Source organism: Venustampulla echinocandica (genome assembly GCF_003357145.1).
Source record: "Venustampulla echinocandica strain BP 5553 chromosome Unknown scaffold_1, whole genome shotgun sequence".
Lineage (NCBI taxonomy): Eukaryota > Fungi > Ascomycota > Leotiomycetes > Helotiales > Pleuroascaceae > Venustampulla > Venustampulla echinocandica.
In genome coordinates this window covers 2928617-2952816 of record NW_022474206.1, presented here as the reverse complement: position 1 = coordinate 2952816, position 24200 = coordinate 2928617, and the positions used below count along the sequence as shown (strand labels likewise).

Here is a 24200-nt window from a genome sequence, read left to right as displayed (position 1 = left end):
CCCATCGCGATACACATCGTCCTCATCGAACATCTGTATTCGCCGCTATTCGCCGCTATCTGCCTCTATGCTTCTAGCGTTCCTCAAAAACCCCCCAGCAAGAGCAAGTCTCTCAGTCACTGTATAGAAGCGCATGGGTTTTACCGCAACGTGCCCATCAAGTGGTGCTACCTCGATGGATACCTCAGCGACCCAAAATCAAACTCGGATCCTTCTATGCGACCATCTACGAGCCCAGGAAAATCGAAGATAGAGTTTGAATAATATTGATCGAAGTCGCTAAGCACCATACTTTCAGATGGTTCGTCGACTCCGCTCGTAGCTGGCGTCATGGCCATAGCTCCAGGCTCTCTCTGAGCGGCTACGGCAGGTGCTTGTCTTCGATTGATGCGTTCAATAGTTGCGTCAAGTTTGCGGAGCACTGAACGCCCACACGCAGACGCCCCATGACTTCTGTCGACACCTAGGTCCCTCATAAAGGATGCAATCTTCCTGATAAGGCCAAGCTCCAACGCGGGGTCCGGGAAGAGTGTTGGGAATAATTGTATAGCTTCTAGGATAAATGATGAGCAGAATGAGAGGGTCACAAACAGAAAGCCCGGGGAGTAACGCAGCTGGTCTCTTTTGGCCGGGCCGAGGCGGCCGGAAATGCTTAGGACAGATACAGCGGAGTCCACAGACCTCTGAATGGCTTCAACCTCGCGAGATTGGATATTAACTGAAGCTAAGCGCCGGATGAAGTGGGTATTGAGACAGAAGCGGGTGTATTGGAAGTAGTACTCCGGGCTAAGGCTCATAAATCCTTTTCTATTACCTAGTTATAATAGTGTTAGCACTGGAAACTCTGCTGTAGGAAGAGTTAGTGAATTGGCTAACTTATACGGTCTGAGGATGACTGGGCTTTCCATTCATTGAGCGCGGCATCGACATCCTCGAAGGTAATAGGTGGCATTTCGCTTGTTGAGTCATCATCGTGGTCTATGGAGCACCACCACTCCTTGAGACTCGGGTCTTTCTCGCCAAGCTATAGTCCCAGCACACGAATTAGCATAATGCATTCAATAATACTGAAATATTATGGAGAATAAATTTACTTTGTCCCAGAGCAGACACAATTGGGCCTCGCGGAGTGTAATAAGAACGTCATCGTTAGATTGAATGCTTTGTAGAACGGTTGGAGCGGCTCTAATGGAAGCATCCGCGTTTATACTTGGTGGTGTACCCGTCGCAATAGAGACGCTGTCCATTTCGTTACCATGTTGAAGATGGTCAATGCGTCATCAACATACTGATGAGCTGTTGTATAAAGCCAAAGCCAGTACAGATACTTCCGTACACATGTATCATTCCTCTTCAGAGGGTTTCCTAGTTGTAGCTGCCGCCTGATGCCATCACTTGATCGATGTAATCTAAGCTGCATAGCTAACATCTCGCACGCAGCTTTGATTGACCAAAAGCTAATATTGTTTGAAAATATTGACTCTGAAGGCCGCTCAATCACATTCGACCGCGCGAATACATAGAGTATTATCAAAGCCTGCATTGTGGCTAATTCTTCCTCCGCGTTAGCTGCTTTAGTATTATATGCGGTTTGAAGGAACGCTGAGACAACTGGGACCAGGCAATCCCTGACCTCCTCGTAGCCGGGTATGTATCTAGCAGTGACATAAGATATGCAAGAAACAAGGTTGGGGTATGTTGCGATGAGTCTTTCACCGTCCTCATAATCGGCGGGGATGAGTATTGGTACCGTCACAAGAAGCCTATCGCGGAACCTATATAACCCATGTTAGCGCCTTTCCGGCTTTCTTGAAATCAGATGATAATGGCTACAAGTCAATTAATTGCATAGTATCTTCTGTCGAGATGCGGCCACTAGTTCTTCCATGGGCATCTCGTGCCGTTGATGTTTCTGGAAGGTTGTCACAAAGCTGTTTATCTTGGGGCCCTGTGCCACCGTAGCCGCGGCCAATATGGGGGTATGGCAAAGAGGAGAAGATACTGGGCAATATCGGAGCAAGTGGCGTCCCTGAAGGCGCTGGGTCCTGGGGTAGATGACGGGGTTGTTCTGGATATCTCGTCTCAGTTGTCTGATTTCGCGATGTAGCTGGGATTCGTCTTCTACGCTGCGGAGCAGGCGACCCGGTCGAAACGACTTTAACGCATTCACGGCCAGTTTTTTGACAGCGTATACAAGGAGAATCCGGTTCCTTAATGCATTTCATCTGAGTGGGTAAGCCAATAGCAGGGCATATTGGAGGGCTAGACGCCGAGGGAATACCTTTTGCCTGCGACACGCTTGGCAGGCTGATCCGGCTGCTGATCTCGATGAGCGTTCCATACTGACTGGGCAGTAATTGACCAAGTAGTTGAATTGTGAGCCGGGTCAAGTCTTCCTGATGCGAGAAAGTGATCGAGGTCGTCGTCGTTGCTCGGTTGGTCCGGGGCGTACGGCTCCGGCTCCGGTTCAGTTCCGGCCATTCGGGCCAAAAGAGTCCGCCTACTTATTATGCCACAGGGCTAAAAATCAAGATGAACCGAAAAGAAAGATTACTCGTTCTCATTTAGAGATGATTGGTTAAGTTAACATGCGTATGTCCAAGAAATGGTCCTTAGGTCTATCCTCTGCTTCCACTGCACGTCTTGTTTATTTATCAGTGGCAATCATCGATGGTCTCAGTATCCGCCGAGGGCCAGGGCTTTACCGAACTAGTGTCTTTCAAGATCGGCGGTGCTACGGCATGGATAACGTCTAGTCAAGGGACTATGTGGTATCAATATATATAAGGATATATATTGCCATTGTTCGACGGTCTCCGGAAATCTAGAAATTATGGCGGATCAAGTTCCTGTAGAGACATCGAGACCCGTTAGCGCCTCGTTTTCTGGCAAGGTAGCCATCGTCACTGGCGCCGGGTCTGTTGGTGGCGGTATTGGCAATGGCCGCGCGATTTCCATTTTACTGGCGGAGCAAGGAGCATCAGTTGTTTGCGTAGATCGTCAACGGGACTGGGTTAATCGCACCGTCGAGATGGTCGAGGCTGAAACGAAAGGGAAAGCAATCGCTTTCATCGGGGATGTTACCAAATCCGAAGACTGTGAGAAGGCGGTCGACATGGCAGTTTCTGAGTTTGGACACCTGGACATCTTGGTGAATAATGTTGGGATTGGCGGTGCGAAAGGGATGGCTGTAGAGGTAGACATGGTGGAGTGGATGGAGTTGAATGTTAGTAGTATAGTATTGATGGCTAAGTTTGCAATTCCTGCTATGAAAAAGAACACAGGACAGGTACGAGGGGCGATTGTGAATATGGGCAGCGTGGCAGGGCTGAGAGGCGGCACTCCACATTTGCTGTATCCGGCCAGCAAAGGGGCAATTGTTAATATGATGCGTGCGATGGCAGCTCATCACGCAAAAGAGGGCATCAGGGTGAACTGTGTGTGCCCTGGGATGTTGTATACGCCTATGATGTACGCAGGTGGGATGAGCGAGGAGGCAAGAGAGGCACGAAGAAATCGACGCTTGCTTGGGACGGAGGGAAGTGGCTGGGATGCTGGATGCGCTGTTAGGTTTTTAGCTTCAGATGAGGCGAGATGGATTACTGGAGTCATTTTACCAGTTGATGCTGGTACTACAGCTGCAGTAGGGACCGAATTACCAGCGTCTGCTAGTGTTGGAAACTGATCAGTTTCCTCTTCACAGGCCCTGACCTTCATCATTTTCTTCTAAGACGAGGTAAGAATTGAGGTATGATTAAGGCTAGTTTCCGATAACCCCTATCATGTGCCTCCGTCATGTTGAGATAGGCGAATATTGCGACGCAAGTGCATGCCTTCCTGAAGACCGAGCCCTTCCTTACTCCATCCAAGGTAACTATATACCTCATCCCATATCCTACAATGCCATAACATAGACGCCGATTCCCTAATACCCGCTTTGTTCTCTCCTATTATCTGAGCTCTTCGCCCCCTCCCCCGCCTCTTTAATAGCTTGCTCATCTCCTCTCATCTTCGCGAAGTGCGCTTTGATATCGTCTGCACTGATAGCCTTGCCGCTCTCCGCAAATTGCTGGAAGAAAGGCTTGAGTTTATCCTTCAGGTGATTGTATGCCATCACTCCTTCGATCGCCCTAACACGATCCACGTTCTTAAGAGCATTTTCACCGCGATCATAGATGCTCCCGCTTCCCATGGTACTAGCTCCATCACCGTGCTCATTTTCAGAAAGCTCCGGCTCGTAGCTCTCTTCCTCCTCAAGTAGCTGGTTATGCTTCGAGAGCTGTGGGAAGCACTCTGAACAACGACAGAGATGATCTCGGAAATCGGCCTTGAAAAAGAGCGACATCTGCCCCTCTGGTGCTGGTGGAAGTTCCTTGGCTTTGCATGTTGAATTTCCGTCTGCGGCAGTTTTTCGTTGGCCACTCAGACCTATGAGCGTTGAAATATCCGTCGCGTCAGTCACCCCAGCAGTGACATCCGATGCCTCATCTTTCCTTCTCTTCGAGGTGCTGGATCTGTTGGATTCTTCATCATCATCTGCCTTCCGCTTCTTAGAATTGGAGAGGTTTGGGGTGATGGAGTCTTTACTCTGGTCTAAAAGTCGTCTCTCTGGCGATGGTGCCGTACTGCGTTTGAAGACGGGACCCAAGAAGCCAGGTGCACCCGCATAGCACTTAATCCAAGGGTTGGCATCCACGCACTTATAACATATGAAACCTTCGAAGTCATCCTCCTCGGGAAATCCAGGAGGCATAGGGGGGTCCTCGTCCTCATCTTCTTCGTTATCGGCAGTGCCACCAGTATTTTCCGATCGGTTCATTGTTCCACCTTGGACTGCTTCTTGATTCGACTCATCCACAGCTACCTCTGCAACTTCAGTAATTAATGCCAACAATCCTTCATTATTTTGCTTCCCAGCTGCAGCAGTACGGCTTGCAGTCTCATACCAGTCCGGTCCAAGCCCGACCATGCAACCGGGATGCCACCAGTCTTCTCCACAGCCGCCATCTTCGGCCGTTCCCAAACCAAGACATTGAAACATGGTACCCTTTTGCGCGTGAGGATCGTATTTGCAGGCACACCCGCAAAATCTATTTTGGAAATTGTAGTTGTAATTGTTATTTGGGTCGGGAGCTTCGGAATGCACGCCACCTTTCGTATTGCTCTCCGATTGTGTCCGCAATGTGCATGGCGAAGTAGCAGGCAACCGGGTTGTTCCGCAGTCACAAACAAAATCCCTCTTGTTAAAGAGTTCCACCAACGTATGGTCACCGTGGCATTGTATCGAGCAGGAATAGCAAACACCTGCCGGGGTATAGGGATCGGAAAGGTTGTCGGGTGGAGGATTGCATGTCAGGCAGGATAATAGAACTTGACGGAGCTTTCCTAGAGGCCTGGTGCAGTTGTCGAATTTCTAAATAACATAATAAGCTTGACAATCTAGGATGGGAGGGTGAACGGGGGCAGTACGTATGGCAGAGCCTCACGCGCGTCCGCCTCCAGCTGAAGTTGGTTGTCGATGAACCTACCACATCATCAGCATTGAACACAAGAACATAAATTGTTGCTAGTCCACTCAGGTGAAAGTTCGTCGAGGAGAACATACTCAGCTGCCGTGTATGAATCGTCTGACTTGTGCGAGAAGCTCTGGCTGGGCGGCGCATCCGTTTGACTTAGTGGATGGTTTAGTTGTTTGTTGGCACCGGAATCTGGGACTGTAGAGGAGTCCATGGCGACCGGATTCAAGAATCGGTTTGGCAGTACTTGATGTAAAGAATGATAGAGGGCATACGTAGGTATGATAGATGATAGCTCTGATAGCTGGCAGCGATCGCGACGAGGAATCGCGGGTTGTTGCGTCGCTCGATAAACCACTTTACGCGTGTTCTAGATTCGGCTTAGCTTCGGAAACGCGAAAGCGCGTTTTGGCAATCCCCTTTACGCGCCCGTCCCTCATCTGCGTCTCGACTTCGACTCATGAACACTACAGGAAGCATTGAAATCTCGTAACTTACAACCACCAAGATACGAAGTCACCATGAGGTATGAATAATGGCAGCCGTTCATTTATGCATTTATCTTCCCTCTATGCCGTTAGTTCCACGCTGACTGAACCTAATAGTTCCCCTTTGCGACCTAGCATGTCTTCTGCAAATCGAGGACCAACAGGCGGAAAAAATCGGCGCAAGCGCTCAAGAGAACCGGAAGATCTTCCCTCTGGACTCGGTGCACCTAGTCCGGCGGGTGATATTAGATCTTCACCACCAGCATACCCAATCCAACATGGTGGAGATGATGACGATGATGTAGAAGAAGATGTTGAGCTTGCCCTTGACATCGATGATGCAGACGAGATGGCTGAAGATGAGGACGGAATTGATCTTTTTGGCGGCAATTTCGAGAAGGATTACAAATCTCGCGAAGATGACCAATATGACGATAGAGATATTGATGACGACGGCGAGTATGAGGAGCTCGATGTTGCTGCTAGAAGACAACTAGACGCACGCCTAAACCGCCGGGACCGTGAGGTTGCCCGACAAAATCGCATGCCTGCAGCCTTCCTTCAAGACGAGGATGAAGACGGTGATCTAGATCTCACAGCCCAACCACGACGTCGGCGCCATCACTACGACGAAGACGAAGACGAAGATATGCAGGACGACATTATGGAGGAGGAGCTCTCGCTCGAGACGTTACAAGACGTTAAGGCATCCAGCCTAGTCGAATGGGTTGCTCAACCCGCTGTCCAGAGAACCATCAAAAGGGAGTTCAAGGCTTTTCTGACCGAATACACCGATGAGCACGGAGACTCAGTGTATGGGAATCGGATTAAAACTCTAGGAGAGATCAATGCGGAATCCTTGGACGTCTCATACGATCACCTATCTTCGTCGAAAGCCATCTTGGCGTACTTCCTTGCAAATGCGCCGGGTGAGATGCTCAAATTGTTTGACGAGGTTGCCATGGAAGGCACACTTCTTCATTATCCTGACTACGAGCGAATTCATTCTGAGATTCACGTTCGAGTATCCGACTTGCCAGTTCACTACACTCTTCGTCAGCTACGACAATCCCATTTGAACTGCCTGGTTCGTGTCAGTGGAGTTGTCACCCGCCGAAGCGGAGTCTTTCCTCAGTTAAAATATGTCATGTTCGATTGCAGCAAGTGCCAGACAAAGCTTGGTCCTTTCCAACAAGAGTCCAACGTGGAAGTCAAAATAACTTACTGCCAAAATTGCCAGTCGCGCGGACCATTCAACCTCAACTCAGAGAAAACTGTCTACAGAAACTATCAAAAGCTTACCCTCCAAGAATCACCCGGCACTGTTCCGGCCGGTCGCCTTCCTCGTCACCGCGAAGTCATCCTCCTTTGGGACCTCATTGACAAAGCGAAGCCGGGAGAAGAGATTGAGGTTACTGGAGTCTACCGCAATAACTATGATGCCCAGTTGAACAATAAGAATGGGTTCCCTGTATTTGCAACCATCCTCGAAGCCAACAATATCGTCAAGTCCCACGATCAACTTGCTGGTTTCAGGTTGACCGAGGAAGATGAGCATCAGATTCGCAACCTTGCACGCGACCCTCAGATTATCGACAAGATTATCCACTCTATGGCCCCAAGTATCTATGGTCATGCTGATATCAAGACTGCCGTTGCGCTTTCATTATTCGGTGGTGTCTCAAAAGAACGAACTGGTAAGCTCCACATTCGTGGTGATATCAACGTACTGCTTCTTGGTGATCCGGGAACAGCCAAATCACAGGTTCTCAAATATGTAGAGAAGACTGCCCACCGTGCCGTCTTCGCCACCGGCCAGGGTGCAAGTGCTGTTGGTCTGACAGCTAGTGTCCGCAAAGATCCGTTGACCAGCGAATGGACACTCGAAGGTGGTGCTTTGGTGCTTGCCGATAGGGGAACTTGCCTTATTGACGAATTCGACAAGATGAATGACCAAGATCGAACATCCATCCACGAGGCCATGGAGCAACAGACCATTTCCATTTCCAAGGCAGGTATCGTAACGACCTTACAAGCTCGCTGTGGTATCATCGCTGCCGCCAATCCAATTGGAGGTCGATACAATTCTACCATCCCGTTCTCACAAAATGTTGAGCTGACAGAGCCTATCCTTTCTCGGTTCGACATTCTCTGTGTTGTTCGAGATACAGTTGATCCGGTTGAAGATGAGCGACTTGCCAGATTTGTTGTTGGCTCGCATGGCCGATCACATCCAGCTAGCCAAGATCTTGAGGATGAAAATGCCATGGATACGGAGCAGGATTCGGGTACCCGTGGAGCTGTCAACGGCGGGGAACCCAAACAAGAAGGCGAAATTCCCCAAGAGCTACTTCGGAAATATATCCTCTATGCAAGGGAGAGATGCAGTCCCAAGTTATACAATGTCGACGAAGAGAAAGTTTCTAAACTCTTCGCTGATATGAGAAGGGAGTCGTTAGCCACAGGCGCTTACCCAATTACTGTATGTCCCTTCCTCATCCTAACAATGCTCCACCTAACACTCTCGACAGGTCCGTCATCTCGAAGCTATTTTGCGAATCAGCGAGGCATTTTGCCGAATGCGCTTGTCAGATTATGTCTCTTCCCAGGATGTTGATCGTGCTATTGCAGTAACAATTGAGTCCTTTGTTGGAAGTCAAAAAGTCAGTTGCAAGAAGGCACTTGCTCGCTCCTTTGCCAAGTACACCCTAGCTAGACCAAGCGCTGGTAAGAAGAATGGAGGTGGAAAGTTTGACCGCGGGAACAGAGCTGCGACTGCGGCTATGGCTTGATTATGATATGATTACGATGTTTTATGGAGTTATGGATACCTGAATGCGATGTTTTATGGATGGGATTGTACCTAAGATGGCTTGCTATGACATAATGAGAGATTGTTTCCATGCACCACTCGCGTTTCAATATGTACAGAAAGACATTGCACTGAGACTTGCGTGGGACCAAAGGCTTTAGATCTTTGCCATCTAAGATATCGCGATATGGCCAACCGATTGTTTGGTATAGCGGCAGCCCTGTGGTTCAGCGTGTAGTGGTACATTTTCAATTGATCTGTTCGCGATGTTGGAACAACATATAGGTAACTTTACAGTTGAGAAACAGTGAGAGCGTATCAAATATTATCTACGTCAATGAGAGTGCGCGATTTGGCATAGTAGGGTGCTGTAGCTTATTATTAAACTCCGTTAACTCCAGTAAATTTACCCCACCATTGACGCCATCTGCTACCCATCAGGGCCACCACAACCTTCTCATTGCAACAACTCCATAAAAGCTCAACTCAAAATGCCTTTAATCACCAGCACTGGAAAGCCGAGAGTCATCCTAGGTCTTATGACCTTTGGTGAGGGCGCTGAGGCAGCCGCATCAGGAGCCCGAATCACGTCTCTAGACGAGTTCAACAAGGCCTTGGATCATTTGCAAGCGGCAGGCTACAATGAAGTAGATACGGCACGCGGTTATATTGGCGGGAAGCAAGAAGTATTCACAAAGAAGGCCCACTGGAAGGAGCGAGGTCTCACTTTGGCGGTACGGATTCCTCTCTATTGCAAAAAAAAAAATCATTGCCCACCCCGCATGGTCGTCTTTTCCGCTCTTCCGATCATGATAACTATTTTCGTATTTCCAATTGCCGGGTCTTCTGTGAATAATACCCAATTGCATGCAAAATTCTAACTATCAGTATCCTAGACAAAAGTCTATCCCACGGAGCCTGGTCGTCACAAGGCCGAGGTCATTACAGAGTACTTTGAGACCAGCTTGAAAGAGCTCGGCACAGACTGTGTCGATATTTTCTATCTCCATGCTGCGGTATGGAACTCCCTATCCATCCCAAGTAGAGAAACTGATCACTGCAAAAGGACCGATCGGTGCCCTTCACAGAAACCCTTGCGGCGGTTGACAAGCTCCACAAGCAGTGAGTGTCTAAATCCCCACACAAAATTGTATTTACTTATACTCTGCAGAGGGAAGTTTGTCCAGCTTGGACTTAGTAATTTCACCGCATTTGAGGTTGCGGAGGTAGTCATGCACTGCAAGTATAACAATTGGGTAAGTGACTTTAGGATGGAATGTCACGAACCAAAAGCTAACGTTTTCAGGTTCGCCCTACAATCTACCAGGGCATGTATAACGCTATTACCCGGTCTCTCGAGCACGAGCTTATTCCAGCTTGCAAACGCTATGGCTTGGACGTCGTTGTCTACAACCCAATTGCGGGCGGTCTGTTCTCTGGCAAGATCAAGACTACCGATATCCCCAAAGAGGGCCGCTTCAGCGACACCTCAAAATCCGGCGAAATGTACCGGAAGCGGTATTTTAAGGACAGCACCTTTGAAGCGCTCAGCATCATTGAGCCGGCGGTTGAGAAAGCTGGCCTTACTATGGTTGAAGTTGCGCTGCGATGGGTAGTCAACCACTCGGCGCTGAACATCAAGGATGGCAACGATGGCGTGCTCATTGGAGTCAGCTCTGTTGCGCAACTTGACGAGAATCTAAAAGATTGCGAGAAGGGACCCCTCCCGCAAGAGGTACTGGACGCTCTGGACAAGGCGTGGCGGGTCAGCAAGCCGGATACGGCCAACTACTGGCATTTGGACTTGAAGTATACATATGACACGAGAAAGGCTCTCTTTGGTGTGTAGACAGAACATAGAACAGAGGTAGAGTAGAGCATAGCACGAGCAGTACGAGCAGAATCAGTAGATCAGAACGAAGTAGATCGCAATCAAAACACCGCCACTGTCAGCCAAGCGCCCCAAGCCGAGACCCTGCACAGTGGATACGCAAGGCGCAAGCCCCATTTGCACCGCCATACTGCGAAGTACGTACCCATCGCCTCGCCATCGCCATCGCCGTCGCCGCGGCGGGTCTCGGGTAGTGACGTTTTCCCACCGTTGATGTTGTTGGTTGGTTTTGCTGTTTTTACGGAGACAGCTGGCTCACTCCTGTACTCCGTAGACGAGCTGTAGGTCCGTAGTACGCGGCCTAGACAAGCTTCTCCTACAACGAAAAGGCCTAGAGTAGATATTTATCGATATCACGCTCTGCCTTCCTCGAACTCCTCGTACGTCCCACTTGCGATAACCTCTCCAAGAAGTTCGCTATCGATTACTCCCAATTGCCGAGTTGGCCGTGCTTGATTTGGCATCAACATCTTCTGCAGTCAGCTTGCAGCGCACCACCAACGTCATTTAGCCGCTCTCACTTCAGAATCGTTAGGAGCCGCCGTTCCAACTCCTTCATTGATCGACCATCAATCGCAAATCGAGCATGTCTTACACCCAATACCAACAGCACGGTGGAAATCCATACAACAATGGACCTGATGCGGAGGCCGGACGAGGCGGAGTGGTGAGCATTTCCCCGCTCCAGTTTTTGCGCCCGCTTGAACGATGAACCAGAAATGAATAATTGGCAACTAACACATTGCGCATAGAACGGTCAAGATCTAGGACATGAGATGTCCGGGTATTCCGCGACATCCCAATACTCCAGTCACGCATACGGCGATTCTGGAGCACCAGCGCCATCATCCACGATCCTCACTCAACAAGACTTCCTCGCCCGCGTCGCCTTGGTCAAATCCGAAATCCGGACCCTCTCCTCCAACATCCAAGAAATAGCAGCGCTGCATCAACGAGCGCTTTCGTCGCCTGATAGCAACTCGTCTGCCCAGCTCGAGAATCTCGTCACTCAGACCCAGCTGAAGAACACCCAGATCCGGGATCAGATCAAGTTTCTAGAGGCCGATGAGCTCAAAACACAGGATGGGACGAAGAAAGTGAAAACTAAACAGGCGAAACAGCTCAAGGGGGAGTTTGAGAGGGCGTTGAAGGACTATCAACAGGAAGAGGTTGGGTACAGACAGCGGTACCGGGAGCAAATTGCGAGGCAGTACAAAATTGTGAACCCCGATGCTTCGGATACTGAAGTTCAAGAGGCGTCCGAGATGGATTGGGGTTCTGAAGGTGTTTTCCAGACTGCTGTGAGTTTCTTAAGCAAGTTGCGCTTTGGTCCTACCTTCTAACGTGATCCACAGCTCAAGAGCAATCGTTCCGGACAGGCCTCGTCAGTCCTTGGCGCAGTGCGTGCTCGCCATAATGAACTCCAACGCATTGAAGCTACCCTAACAGATCTTGCTGCCATGTTCGCGGATATGGCCCAAATTGTAGAGGTTCAGGATCCAGTTATCGCGCACACCGAGGAAAACGCAGTACAGACAGCCGCGGACGTGGATAAGGCCAACACCGAAATCGACAAGGCGCAAGAACATGCCAGACGTCGGAGAAGGAACAAGTGGTGGTGCTTGTTGATCGTCGTTCTCATCGTCCTGGCTCTTGCTCTTGGCATCGGATTGGGTATTGGCTTGACCAAGACCGCCACTTCGAAGGCGACGTAGGGGTTTTGCGGATGAGTTATGGGTAGGTGTTTTCGTCAATGTTGGTCACTCGCAGTAATACATAGTAATCATCGCAGCCGGTATGGCTGCATTGTACCTAATGAATGGATGCTCTAGGCAGAATGGGTAGAATTTTGATTCTTGTATTGTCCCATAATTATCAGGGGCTGAAGATCAGGGTGCTCGGTGAGTGAGATAACCAAGAAGCATAGGTATTCTGTAAAAATTCCATGTTCATATACACAATCATTCGTCATTCTCATGCGCCCGCCCATTCAAAACGCCGTCGCTCATCTTTCGCCTTCTATTCCCAAGTACGGTTATCGCCCACGCAGTCAAAGTAGACCCCCAATGGCCAGCAACCAACACACCGCTTAACACATTTACCACCTTAATCATAAATCTCAAAAAGCTATCTCTGATCTCCTCCACGGTGAGCATCATCGGCTCAATATCGTATTTGAAAAACAAGCCTGGCACTGATCTCTCGCCCACGATGTACGATTGTTCCGTCACGGCGTACTGATTAGTGAAGATCGTGTTCCCCTTAGCAGGATTGCTGCCAACAGTATAAACGGTGGGAACGACGGAGACGAAGTATTGGAATTTGTGGAAGTGGTTTGGTGTTGTGGCAATGGTGTGGTCGAGAGGGTTGAGGAGGGAGGGGTAGAAAGCTCCGAAGGAAAGCTCGGAGATGATGTGGGAGAAGTTGAAAGCTATTCAAGTGATTAGTATATAACTCCCAAGAAGCCACGCAAATGATAATACGCACCGGTGTGGTCCAAATGTGCGGCGCCCCATTCCTGATAGCCATGTCCCCGCGCAGTAATATGGAAATCTCCTTGTACTTTATTGACATATAAACTGCCAAAAATCCGACAGCTATCGCCTTCACCCGCGCCTCTCAGTCTCGGCGTCTTCCCAAACTTAGCTCTCCTTCCCACGTCAGCTGCAGCAATGATGTCGTGGACATGCTCCTCGCCAAAGCCCTCCTCCTGATAACCCTCCCCAGTCACAACATGCCCCTCCGCATCCCTCCCCAACTTCCGTACTCCATGGTTATCGGCCCACTGGAACCAATTCGTAGGGGCTTTCGTTAATACCTCGCCCGCGAGAATCCTATCCCCGGCCGCGTCTTGCACATTGATATGGATATTCGGACATTGCATCGCGACGACAATGTCTAAATTGATTTGCATATCGTGGTTCACGCCCTTCTCCACTGCAACGGCATGGTTCTCATACCCCCGCCACCAGCGCGCGAATTCACTGAAAATGAGGAAGGATGAGACGAAGAGCATGGCGACGGTCCATTTTCCGCCGCCTGAAGTGCGGGTTACATATTCAGGTTTGGATTTAGCTAGGAAGCACAATGTTAGCTCTAAGTTCCAAGCCAATCCATGTATACCAAAGTCCAGAAAGCTCCAGCAATAATTAGGGAGTGGGTGCAAAGACTTACGGAAAGCATCAAATGCCGAGACGATATTGCCCTTCTCCCCAAAGGCATCCTCGTCCAAGCTATGGTCTGAGAAGCCCTTCATCTCCTACTCGTCGCGATTTCGATGGCCCTTTTCTTATACCCTCACATCAATTCGAAAAGTCTGAGTGATGTATGCTCGGGCTTATCGTCGTGCCTGGGAAGGCTTTGTCTGCTCGTAATTCATAGACGGCTAGATTGACGGAAGAGGACAGCTTTGCAATCCGCTTGGTTGCTGCAAGGCTGACGATTTTCCGAAGCGAGTCTTGGCAGGGGTGCCGGAGCTTGTTGCAACTTCCCCCCTTTGATAGTTCATGGACCACGACACCGTTTCACGCTAAATATTCCAGTTCCTTGTGACATTTCGTATGTGAGTCTTGAGTTCTAAATCTGAAAACAACGAGCTGCTAGAAATCATTACCGATATTCAGTCGTCCATTCTTTAAATATTTATTATTTCCCTCAAGCGGTCGTCCCTGGCCGACCTGCGAGAGAGCTAGTAGACTTTCATACTAGTACGCTTTGCTGTTGCAGCCGGTTATGAAAATACTCTACTATCAGAAAGTTAGAGTATAAGAGGTAGGCCTTTTCTTCGGAAGAAGTGCTAACTCTGGAGTTGGCCAGGCTAAGATGGGCCAAGTTCTTTTGGTATCAGACATACTCAGTGCCTTGGCCTTAGCCTAGAATATGGCTCTCTATAGGTAGAGTTTGCCACTCTTTCTTTATCCGAATCAATCACCCTTTTCAACTGTTTTTTCGAGGCCCTCCAGAACCTCAACACTCAAGTACTAGCAACTTAAGATTCGATTGCGCATGTTAACGAGACCAAAGAAGTCTATAGCAAGTTACGATGATTCAAGACTCGATAAGCTAAGTAGGATATTGTTCATTTATTATATTACCTATGCACGATATTTCCGCCCAACAGTGATGATGACATTACAGGGATATTGCCTGTCAAAATGGAGGCATTCAGGTTTCTCCAACACTATTGGCCATCCAACAAAGAAGGGAAGCAATACTTCATGTAGTCAAAACCACTACCACCAGTCTGTTAATATTTATGAAAAACACAAAGGGCGAGAATTGTGTTTGAGTTTTGACAGCAGCCTTCGTTGACTGAAGGGTCACTAATGGGGCTGTTCTTCCCGCTCGAGCGGTGCCGTTGATGAAAGGCAAGACAACATTCTTGCAGTCCTTTCCGCATTTCTGGTACAGAGATATCAAAGCTGGTCCGCCGTATATTTGGTTCTTGTTTCCAGCACAGGACATGGAGCAGTCTCGAATCAGGCCATCGATAGGGGCTCGGTCAGCTAGAGTGGAATTGTCGCAGAAGCAATGGGTTGAGAATTCAAGACCTATTTAATAACGTCAGATATTGCCAATTAACAATATTTATAAGTTGAGGGACATTTCTCCCCTCGGGTTAGGCGTCTTATAATCCACTCACCCGCAACACTAAAACCCTTGCTAGAGCAAAAATCAAAACAACTCTTAATAGTCATGCTAGAACTTATATTACTAGATCCCTTAAGCGTACGTGGCTGCCCACGAAGGTCGGTGCCACAACCAACATAGGCAAATCGCTTGGACCAGATGAGATCTGTGAATGGCCAGTGGGGCTTACCGATGGAAGTTGGAGCACCGCAATTTGGTTGAGGCCTCACGTCCTGAGGTCCCCTTTGTACGGGATTGCAACCTGGCAAGGCATTTAGGGTACCAGAAACGTACTCATCGATTGAAGGTGGAACTTTGCAGTTCTTAGCAACCTCATTCGTGGTGAAGTTGAAGTATGGGCACTTCTCGATGACGCCATCACCAGAGTTGCAGTTATCGATAGCAGATTGAAGAGTTGGAACATGACATCTAGCATGACCCGGTCAGTATCATTTAGTCAAGGTAGTATAGATGATGCTATCCTGCAGAATACTAACTTGGGGTAAAAATGCAACAGCTGAGAGCGTGCTTACCCGTTGACAAAGTCCGCATGATACCCGACGCCAGTTGGGTCACCATTTGACACCACAAAAGGTTGTGAATCACCATACCACGTATTAGCGAAGTCTGGAGTATTCCAGATAACTTCATAGAATATGGAAATAAACCGCTTTGGAAAATTAGGGGGGCAGTTGCCTATAGTGACTCCGGAAGGATAAGCCATGTGCGACTTATAGTCAGGGGATTCTACGTTACGGCCGATCCAGCAAGACGGAAAGAAGACTTGGGCACGGAGGTCATTGGGACAATTGTAATTTGGGAACCCGTTCGTCTCTGCATGGTTGGTGCCAAGGCAGGAGAAGGTAATAGCTTTCTGTTCCGTTGTATCAGTGTACTTTCGCAGGTTCGGATCTCCGGCGATCATTCGAAACCGCTCGGGGAAGGCGATAAGGTTAGGGTAGGCAGGGTCTTTGGGGTCTGTTCAATACCTATTAAGTTTAGTCATGCATCCATATAGGATCTCAAAGCTTAGCAGTAGCTAACAAATAGTAGATAGTAGCTCCTCCAGTCTGAGTAATCGTGGCGAAGCTGCCGTTCCAGTATCTATAATAAATTGTCTAGATAAATGGGACTATCAGCTGATGTATCAGGGACACTTTGCATAATATCAAAGTTCATGGCAGTTTTGAAGGCATAATAGGGGCTACCGATCTCCTAGATAGATTATCGAGCATTGAGATATTTCAGAAGCCGCCAGGACAAGTGCTACGTCGTGGAAATATGATATGCATTGAAATCATACTCGACCAGGGCTAGAAAACTCTCGCCAATATCGTTGCGTGAGCTGCAACACTTTTTATATTGGAACGACTTACAGGAACCCAGTAGTTTGACTTGTCCTGGACTACCGTGCAAGAGGAACATGTGGAAGCTTGGGTTGCAGCGTAGTCCATTTGGAAACCAAAGCCACTGCCGCCCATAACACTATAAACATGGCCCGAGACCTTGCCTGAATTGACAACAGGATCGGCGCGCTCGATCACTATTGGCGCAGCACAGGGGATGCGGAAGAAAGACAAGGCAACGCTTGCGAAGGCAAGAACGCACAGAGCGGATAGAGCGGCCGTTTTTTCGGGCATTTTGAAGAATATGCTAGTAAACTTGAATTGTTGTCGTTATGTTTGAGATATTAACGTATGTAAACAGGACGAAGGGGAGCAAATAGTTTACTTGGGTGGCAACTTTACCTATCTAGGCCGGGGCTAAGGGGGCATTTCGAGTGAATATATCTCGGTCCAAGCAGCCGGCATTTTAGTATCAAATGACACGATTCCCAACAAAAGCAAAAGCAAGAGTACACAGTAATACAAATCTGCTCCTTCCCAGGCTTAAGAGGGAGGTATTACGTTTCTCCACGCTCCATCTTCCATGTTAGCTCAGATTGAGGGATACAGCCAACTACATGTACCTATTTTATTTGCTGCCTTGGGGTTTATTCGAGGAACTCAGGGGGGGTACCTCCGAAAGATTCTCGCTGGCAAGCATCCAAAACAGAAATCTCAGCATCCAAACCTACTAATATTAGCAGATGATACGTTGTTATTTCCCGATTGGGCGAGCTAGGGGTTCGAATATGGGAGTGGCCGTGTCCATGTGGGAATCTAATGCCAATGGCATGCTCTTCCCTCATATCAAACAGAAAATTGTTGTACAGGCGTGTTTCTTGCAGCATCGGGCTTTTGCTCTCAGGCTGCTTAGCAGGGCGCGTGGTGCGTACAGTCAGCCACAGTTATTGTCGTACACATCTAGTCATGTCGTAATTCAAGCATTCGAATTCGTCCGAAAGGGACGCATTGCTGGATGTGAGGCAAGGAAAGATTATTATTTGAAGAACCAGAACCAGATCGGTCAGATCTCATATAGACTAGCATTATCCGTTTTCAGGGTGGTATAAAGGGCGATATGTATGTGGAATCTCCCACATTTCGGTGAGGATCGCCGTCCACGTTCAACCTATCAAAATTTAGAATTCAGACCCCATGGCGCATTAAAATAATTAGCTACTCATGGCCGCGGGCCCTCATGGCTCAAGAGCGGATATAACTGTGAATGTTGTGGGGAGGAATATAGACCAGACTGACGGAGGTGGTTTGCACTTTACCACAGAATACACCGTTGCAGCAAATGCAATAATACGAACCAAGTTAAGAAGTATCTGGGAGACTGCGGATATTGAGCCGAAGGGGCAGACGGACCAGAAGCCCCAGGGCCAACACCTATTGTCGTTCATCGGCTCCGTATGTCCACAAACGCTATGCCCGCTAACAAATATTTCCCCCCTCAGGGTACATAAATCTCCAACAAACCAAATCAACCCAGAAGCAGGCCAAACAAAACCAAAGAGATGGACACCGGTGAATGCCAGGCTGGGTGGCAGTATGGCTTAGTGCAGGTGGATAGTGGTTGTGGTGATGGGGTCTCGGTCACCATTATCTGCAATGGCAAGCGCATCATTGTGAGCTTCCAACCCTCTGAGTCCCTAGACGGCACCATAGAGGGACCTCTGATCACGCGCTACGAGGCGGCTTGTCAGGATGAGGATGAGGATGAGGAAGATGCTGCCCAGCAGGAAATTGATGACATGATTTATACCGTGGGAAAGCCTATCTTTGCTCGGCTCGCATCGCCTATTGCCAAGAATCTGCTCTACCCGGAAACCATTTTCATGCGCTCCGCGACGATCAATGGGAAAGCAGGGATTTTGGAGCAAGAACATGGTTCTCACCCTGAGCAGAATCATCCTCCTCCTCCACTTCAAATCAACAACGATTTAGGGTTGCCCAAATTCTCATCGAATGATATTCAAGTCTTGGAGAACTTCATGGGTCAAGGTGAAATTACTCGAGTGTTGGTAGATGGACAGGAGAGGTGTTGCAAGAGTGGAGGGCCTTTCAACTGGGAAGCAGTAGCACGGGAAGCTGATTGTCTCTGGAAAGTCGCACGCTCTGAACACGCCTTATCTATTCGAGTACCGAAATTGACGGGTCTTGTTACATCAGCTGATAATGGGCAAACTATTGGGATCCTGGAAGAGTATATACCGACCGATCTGAAGGATCTGTCTACGTTACGAGACGTAGACACTGCTATAATTGACCTTTCACGGAGGAAGAAGTGGTCATCTCAGATTCGAGAGATGGTTCATTTGATGCATGAGATTGGTGTTGTGTGGGGTAATGGGAAGCCGCGTAATGTTCTTATCCATAAGGATACAGACGATGCTTGGCTCATAGATTTTGGAGGTGGCTGGACAGATGGCTGGGTGGATGAGGATTTAAAGGAAACACGAGAGGGAGATGAACAAAGCTGTTAAGAGAATTGCTGAATTTTTGGGCGTTGAGGTAAATGTCTTCATTTTGTAAGCCAAACCCAAAGGTGCTCATTAACATTACGAGCTTTACCCGGGATAATATACTCTATTGCAGCCTTCATATTGTATATTTAGCAGATTGAAGTGAAGAGGGAAATTAAAGAGATTGAGCAATAGTGTTAGGCTCCTCTTTAAGGATCTATCTAGACTTTGGAGTTGGAAGGAAAAGTGACTGTGGCTGAGAAGTATTATTGAGCTGCAATGGTGCCTCAGGCTCAAATTTTCAGATTCTGGAAACATAACACGTGAGCTAAATTTGCTTACTCACCCTAATTTTTCGGCGTTGGAGCTCCAATCTTCTCTGCGTTCTATCTTCACTCGACCCGTGACCTGTGACTACCGTGAATTCAAATTGCGATGGACCCGGTCAACTGTTGTTATAATAGGATAATAAACTCCCGCTCCTAATGCCATAATGTAATATTCGGCCAAAGTTATGGCAGACTTCGATATCTCTGCCACCTTCATCCCCTCGCTTCACAAGCCTGCTTCACTACTTCCCATTGCCCGGCATAGGCAGAGCCTACTCTATCTCATAGAGACAAACCCGGTCACAATTGTCATTGGGCATACAGGCTCTGGAAAAACAACCCAGATCCCTCAATATCTTGAGCAAGCAGGATGGTGCGGGGATGGCAAAGTCATTGCTGTCACTCAGGTATGTCATCATTTCTGCCCCGTACTGAGATACGTGCTAACCACCTGCAGCCTCGGCGAGTAGCAGCAACTACAGTTGCTATCCGGGTGGCCGAAGAAATGGGTTGCAAACTCGGTGAAGAAGTGGGCTATTCCATTCGTTTCGAGGATGTCACTTCTGGCAAAACCCGCATCAAATTCTTGACGGATGGCTTATTGCTCAGAGAAGCTCTTGTCGATCCCTTATTATCGCGGTATTCCGTGATAATGGTTGATGAAGCTCATGAGAGATCGCTGAGTACTGATGTTCTTCTTGGGGTGCTGAAGAAGATCCTAAAAAGAAGGCCGAATGATCTTCGGATTATTATTAGTAGTGCAACTTTGCAGGCTGAGGACTTCCTCAGGTTTTTTGGGAGAGATATGACTGTCCAGCTAAAGCCGGCTGCTCCAGATGCTGTTACTTTAGACGAATTGATCTCTCAAGGCGGTGCAAACCCTAAAAGTGTTGACAGTACACTTGGTGGCCCTGTTGGGCAGATCATCAGCATCGAGGGAAGAATGTTCCCGGTCGATATCCTCTACTTGGAAGCACCCACTGAAGATTATGTCGAAAAAGCCGTCCAAACCGTTTTTGATATCCATACACAGGAACTAGATGGAGACATTTTAGTCTTTCTGACAGGACGAGAGGAGATCGACACGGCTGTGCAAGCAATATCTGAACGGGCAGCCGCTCTACATCCCCGGGCACAAACACTGATGCCACTCCCACTATACGCTGGCCTCTCAACAGAGCAGCAAATGTACGTCTTTGAAGAAGCACCCGAAAACACGAGGAAGGTCATCCTCTCTACAAACATCGCGGAAGCATCGGTCACGATTGACGGAATAGTATACGTCATAGATAGCGGATTCGCGAAACTACGTGCTTTCAATCCCTTGACGGGAATCGAGACTTTGACATCTACGCCTGTTTCCAAAGCATCAGCTACCCAGAGAGCTGGTCGTGCCGGACGAACTAGACCTGGAAAGTGTTACCGGCTTTACACCGAGGCCAGTTACCAGTTACTCGAAGAAGCCACCGTACCAGAAGTACAAAGATCGAACCTCGCTCCAGCAATCCTACAACTCAAAGCCCTGGGCATCGACAACATTGTCCGATTTGATTTCATCACCTCCCCGCCTTCAGAACTAATCACCCGCGCCCTCGAACTCCTCTATTCCCTCGGCGCTCTGGATGACTACGCTAAACTAACCAGACCCCTTGGAATCCGCATGGCTGAACTTGCCGTCGAGCCTATGATGGCAAAAACCCTACTCTCCGCACCATCCTTCGGATGTCTTAGTGAGATATTAAGCATAGCCGCTATGACAAGTCTCGGTGGAAACATCTGGTTTCACCACGACGGCGAGAAGAAGAAAATGGAAAGTGCTCGGCGGAAATTCGCCGTCGAGGAGGGCGACCACATCACGCTATTGAACGTCTACCAGGCATTCGTGACAAAGGGCAAGAAAGAAGCTCGATTCTGTCACGATAATTATCTCAATTTCAAAGCCCTCACCAGAGCTGTGAGTATACGTGCCCAGTTAAAACGGTATATTGAAAGATTCGGCATCTCCGTCGATGAAGCCCTCTCGTCCAACCCCAACAAACATGTCTTAGCCGTAGGCGGACCAGATAAAAGCGAGCAGATCCGTCGATGCCTTACCACGGGATATTTTGCTCATGCGGCAAAGATGCAACCTGATGGTACCTTTAGGAATGTTGCGGGCGGAACGGTACTTCATGCTCATCCGAGCTCGTTGATGTTTAATAGGAAGGCGGATTGGGTAGTATTTCATGAGGTTATGGAGACCGGGGGGAAGACGTACATTAGAGATGCTAGTAGGATTGAGAAGGGATGGTTGGTGGAGTATGCGCCGGAGTTTTATAAGATACGGTGATAGCTATAGGGGCGAATTTGTAAACCCGACATAAAATCTATAAGCCCTTGATCCGGGGTGTGTTTAGATCGAACAACTTTGACAGACCCCCACTGATTCGTTCAAAGAAAGACCCTTCGTTCTGATGCGTATTTATTGAGTAATTTACAATCTCGCTATGAGATATCAAATCTCGGACAAACCTGTCCTCTCCATCCAAAACTGGCATTCCTCCTTCGCCCACAGATCATCCACAATCTTCACCACCACCCCCTTCTGGTTCCCACTCGCAAGCTCATCATTCCCTTCCCCAAAAAGCGCGACCTTCCCCACTCCCTGTGCATAATCATACTTCGGCCACGTAGGTCTCTCCTTGGCCAAACCTCCCTCAGTATTCGGATCCCCGGTAGTGATAAAACTCGTCCAATATGCATGCATATTCGCCGAGATTTCCATTACACTGGGCGAGACGTTTCGGATTTCCTGGCTATAGGTGACGAAATCGTTATGGTCCCCATGATCCGCACCGCCATCTTTCCTGCCAGTCACGGCATAGTGGTATAGATATACCGGTGCGGGTCCTTTGGATGCAAAGCGCGCCGTTTGTCGGACAGGGGCGATGTATGCGTAGTGTCCATATGCTTGTTCCGTGCGGAAGAATTGCGCGCCGAGTCCAATGTTCTTCCTCGTTTCGGTATAAGGGGAGGAGGGGTGGGTGATAGGGTCGGGATATACTTTACCTAAGGCTTCGAGATCATCAGGGGAGAAGGTCGGTAGCAGAGTTGCGAAGAAGGATGTGAATTGTGCGGAGGTGGAGATAGTTGGTTCGATGAAAATTGCGCCCTCGTTGGTGTTGAATCCTGTTAGGATGGGTACTTGGTGCCATTTTCCCGCTTGCCAGGCTTTGATAGGGGCTATGGGGATTATGCCGCCTTCACCGTCGATGACGGGTTGGAAGGGCCAACGGACGGAGGTGTCGTATTTTCCATAGATAGTTTCTGAAGCTGCCTTGATTTTAGACCAAGGTAAGGCACGGAGCTGGTCTATTAGCTTGTCAGAAGGGACATCCAGGAGACCTGCATGCGAGATGAATTCTTGGAATTGCGTCTCAAAGAGGGAGTTGTCGTAGGGTCGAACGGCTCGCGCGGTGGCGCCGCCGGATTCTATAATTGCTTTGTGGAACAGAGGAGGTTTATCGGGATTATTTAAGAGATGATGTCCAACCTATATAATGTTAGCTTTAACTGCATGAAATGAAACTTGAACCGGCGAGAAGCGGTTGTGAGACAGTGTGGCTTCCATATGTGACTAGTTTTCCATGATCATTGAACAAGGACAACACTTCTATATCCACATCCAACCAGCCATAGGGAATCCACCAACTCTTGAAGAGGGAAGGGAAATGGAGCGGCTTACGGAATGTGCCCCGGCACTACTGCCCATGATCGTAACATCATCCGGATCTCCCCCAAACGCAGCAATATTATCCTTAACCCATTGCAACAGGAGCTGCTGATCCTTCAGTCCAACATTCAAAAGTCCCTCCTTTCCCATCAGCTTCGAAGAGAGGAATCCAAATGCCCCAAGGCGGTAGTTGAAGCTAATTCCGATGAAGGGCTTCTTAGACCACGCTACGAACGACGATATCTGTCTGTTATTTCCCGCACCGAAGTTGAACGAGCCCCCATGTATATGCACTAAAACAGGGAGTTTGGCTCTTCCATACTGTATACCTGGACGGTAGATGTTGAGGTTAAGGCAATCCTCACCCAGGGGCGTCTCATCCGCATCACCGGCAGGACACCGGTACCCATACTGCCCAGCATCAAACTCTCCATTTGAGGCTCCGACAGGGACAGGTGGTCTAAAACGTCTCTCGCCAGCTGTGGATAAGGCGTATGGAATGCCGAGGAACTCATCGAGCACCTGGGGGGACTTCCCATGGTTCCGGTCAGACCTGGCGCCGACGATGGTGCCTTGTCGTATGGTCACTCGCGGTCTGCTAGCACTGTCTGGCATGGTGGGCAGCGGTAATATCTTGTCTCCCCGCGGACGGTAGATTAAGACCCATGAAATCAGGACTCCTAACGTAAATATGCTGCCTACCCACGTGGACTGTCTGCGGAGGTTCTTCGACGTGGTGGTCATGTTTGATGCTAAAGGTTACGGCTGCCAGACTTTTATCCGAGATGGGCCGTTGTGATTCCGGGCTGCATCCCTGACCAGAGAACACGCGATTCACTCTCTCCAGGCCAACGAAGGTTCAACTCCAATCTTCTCGGTGGCCATTATTGGATTATGAAGGATACGAGATGGCAGACTCTAGAAGGATGAAGTTGCGGCCGAGTCACTAAGTTCGGCACTGGGGATCCTC

At 48.8% G+C, this 24200-nt stretch overlaps 11 protein-coding genes across 11 annotated transcripts; 6 read left to right on the top strand and 5 right to left on the bottom strand.

Annotated features, from left to right (window-relative positions):
• Positions 1-167: 167 nt before the first annotated feature.
• On the bottom strand, positions 168-2481 carry BP5553_03499 (uncharacterized protein; the record flags this gene model as incomplete). Its single annotated transcript, XM_032012122.1, has 6 exons — positions 168-814; positions 877-1024; positions 1095-1239; positions 1290-1775; positions 1834-2121; positions 2282-2481. The coding sequence occupies 6 exons, from the start codon at positions 2479-2481 to the stop codon at positions 168-170; spliced, it is 1914 nt and encodes a 637-aa protein (XP_031871815.1).
• A 352-nt stretch (positions 2482-2833) lies between these two features.
• Positions 2834-3685, top strand: BP5553_03498 (Uncharacterized protein; the record flags this gene model as incomplete). Its single annotated transcript, XM_032012121.1, has 1 exon — positions 2834-3685. One exon carries the CDS (start codon positions 2834-2836, stop codon positions 3683-3685), a length of 852 nt encoding a protein of 283 aa, XP_031871814.1.
• Positions 3686-3925: 240 nt separating this feature from the next.
• On the bottom strand, positions 3926-5730 carry BP5553_03497 (Uncharacterized protein; the record flags this gene model as incomplete). The annotated part of the gene is made up of 3 exons (XM_032012120.1): positions 3926-5413; positions 5470-5524; positions 5606-5730. The coding sequence occupies 3 exons, from the start codon at positions 5728-5730 to the stop codon at positions 3926-3928; spliced, it is 1668 nt and encodes a 555-aa protein (XP_031871813.1).
• Positions 5731-6140: 410 nt separating this feature from the next.
• On the top strand, positions 6141-8796 carry BP5553_03496 (DNA helicase; the record flags this gene model as incomplete). The annotated part of the gene is made up of 2 exons (XM_032012119.1): positions 6141-8486; positions 8536-8796. 2 exons carry the CDS (start codon positions 6141-6143, stop codon positions 8794-8796), a joined length of 2607 nt encoding a protein of 868 aa, XP_031871812.1.
• Positions 8797-9307: 511 nt separating this feature from the next.
• Positions 9308-10665, top strand: BP5553_03495 (NAD(P)-linked oxidoreductase; the record flags this gene model as incomplete). The annotated part of the gene is made up of 5 exons (XM_032012118.1): positions 9308-9550; positions 9713-9832; positions 9883-9938; positions 9988-10072; positions 10123-10665. 5 exons carry the CDS (start codon positions 9308-9310, stop codon positions 10663-10665), a joined length of 1047 nt encoding a protein of 348 aa, XP_031871811.1.
• A 628-nt stretch (positions 10666-11293) lies between these two features.
• BP5553_03494 (putative syntaxin-like protein psy1) lies at positions 11294-12422 on the top strand (the record flags this gene model as incomplete). Its single annotated transcript, XM_032012117.1, has 3 exons — positions 11294-11374; positions 11460-12008; positions 12063-12422. 3 exons carry the CDS (start codon positions 11294-11296, stop codon positions 12420-12422), a joined length of 990 nt encoding a protein of 329 aa, XP_031871810.1.
• Positions 12423-12668: 246 nt separating this feature from the next.
• On the bottom strand, positions 12669-13963 carry BP5553_03493 (Uncharacterized protein; the record flags this gene model as incomplete). The annotated part of the gene is made up of 3 exons (XM_032012116.1): positions 12669-13138; positions 13195-13782; positions 13882-13963. The coding sequence occupies 3 exons, from the start codon at positions 13961-13963 to the stop codon at positions 12669-12671; spliced, it is 1140 nt and encodes a 379-aa protein (XP_031871809.1).
• Positions 13964-14922: 959 nt separating this feature from the next.
• Positions 14923-16976, bottom strand: BP5553_03492 (putative wsc protein; the record flags this gene model as incomplete). The annotated part of the gene is made up of 5 exons (XM_032012115.1): positions 14923-15257; positions 15350-15765; positions 15870-16314; positions 16381-16468; positions 16713-16976. 5 exons carry the CDS (start codon positions 16974-16976, stop codon positions 14923-14925), a joined length of 1548 nt encoding a protein of 515 aa, XP_031871808.1.
• A 1265-nt stretch (positions 16977-18241) lies between these two features.
• Positions 18242-19210, top strand: BP5553_03491 (Uncharacterized protein; the record flags this gene model as incomplete). The annotated part of the gene is made up of 1 exon (XM_032012114.1): positions 18242-19210. The coding sequence occupies one exon, from the start codon at positions 18242-18244 to the stop codon at positions 19208-19210; it is 969 nt and encodes a 322-aa protein (XP_031871807.1).
• A 493-nt stretch (positions 19211-19703) lies between these two features.
• BP5553_03490 (uncharacterized protein) lies at positions 19704-21847 on the top strand (the record flags this gene model as incomplete). Its single annotated transcript, XM_032012113.1, has 2 exons — positions 19704-19925; positions 19976-21847. The coding sequence occupies 2 exons, from the start codon at positions 19704-19706 to the stop codon at positions 21845-21847; spliced, it is 2094 nt and encodes a 697-aa protein (XP_031871806.1).
• A 165-nt stretch (positions 21848-22012) lies between these two features.
• BP5553_03489 (uncharacterized protein) lies at positions 22013-23845 on the bottom strand (the record flags this gene model as incomplete). The annotated part of the gene is made up of 2 exons (XM_032012112.1): positions 22013-23050; positions 23243-23845. 2 exons carry the CDS (start codon positions 23843-23845, stop codon positions 22013-22015), a joined length of 1641 nt encoding a protein of 546 aa, XP_031871805.1.
• Positions 23846-24200: the final 355 nt, after the last annotated feature.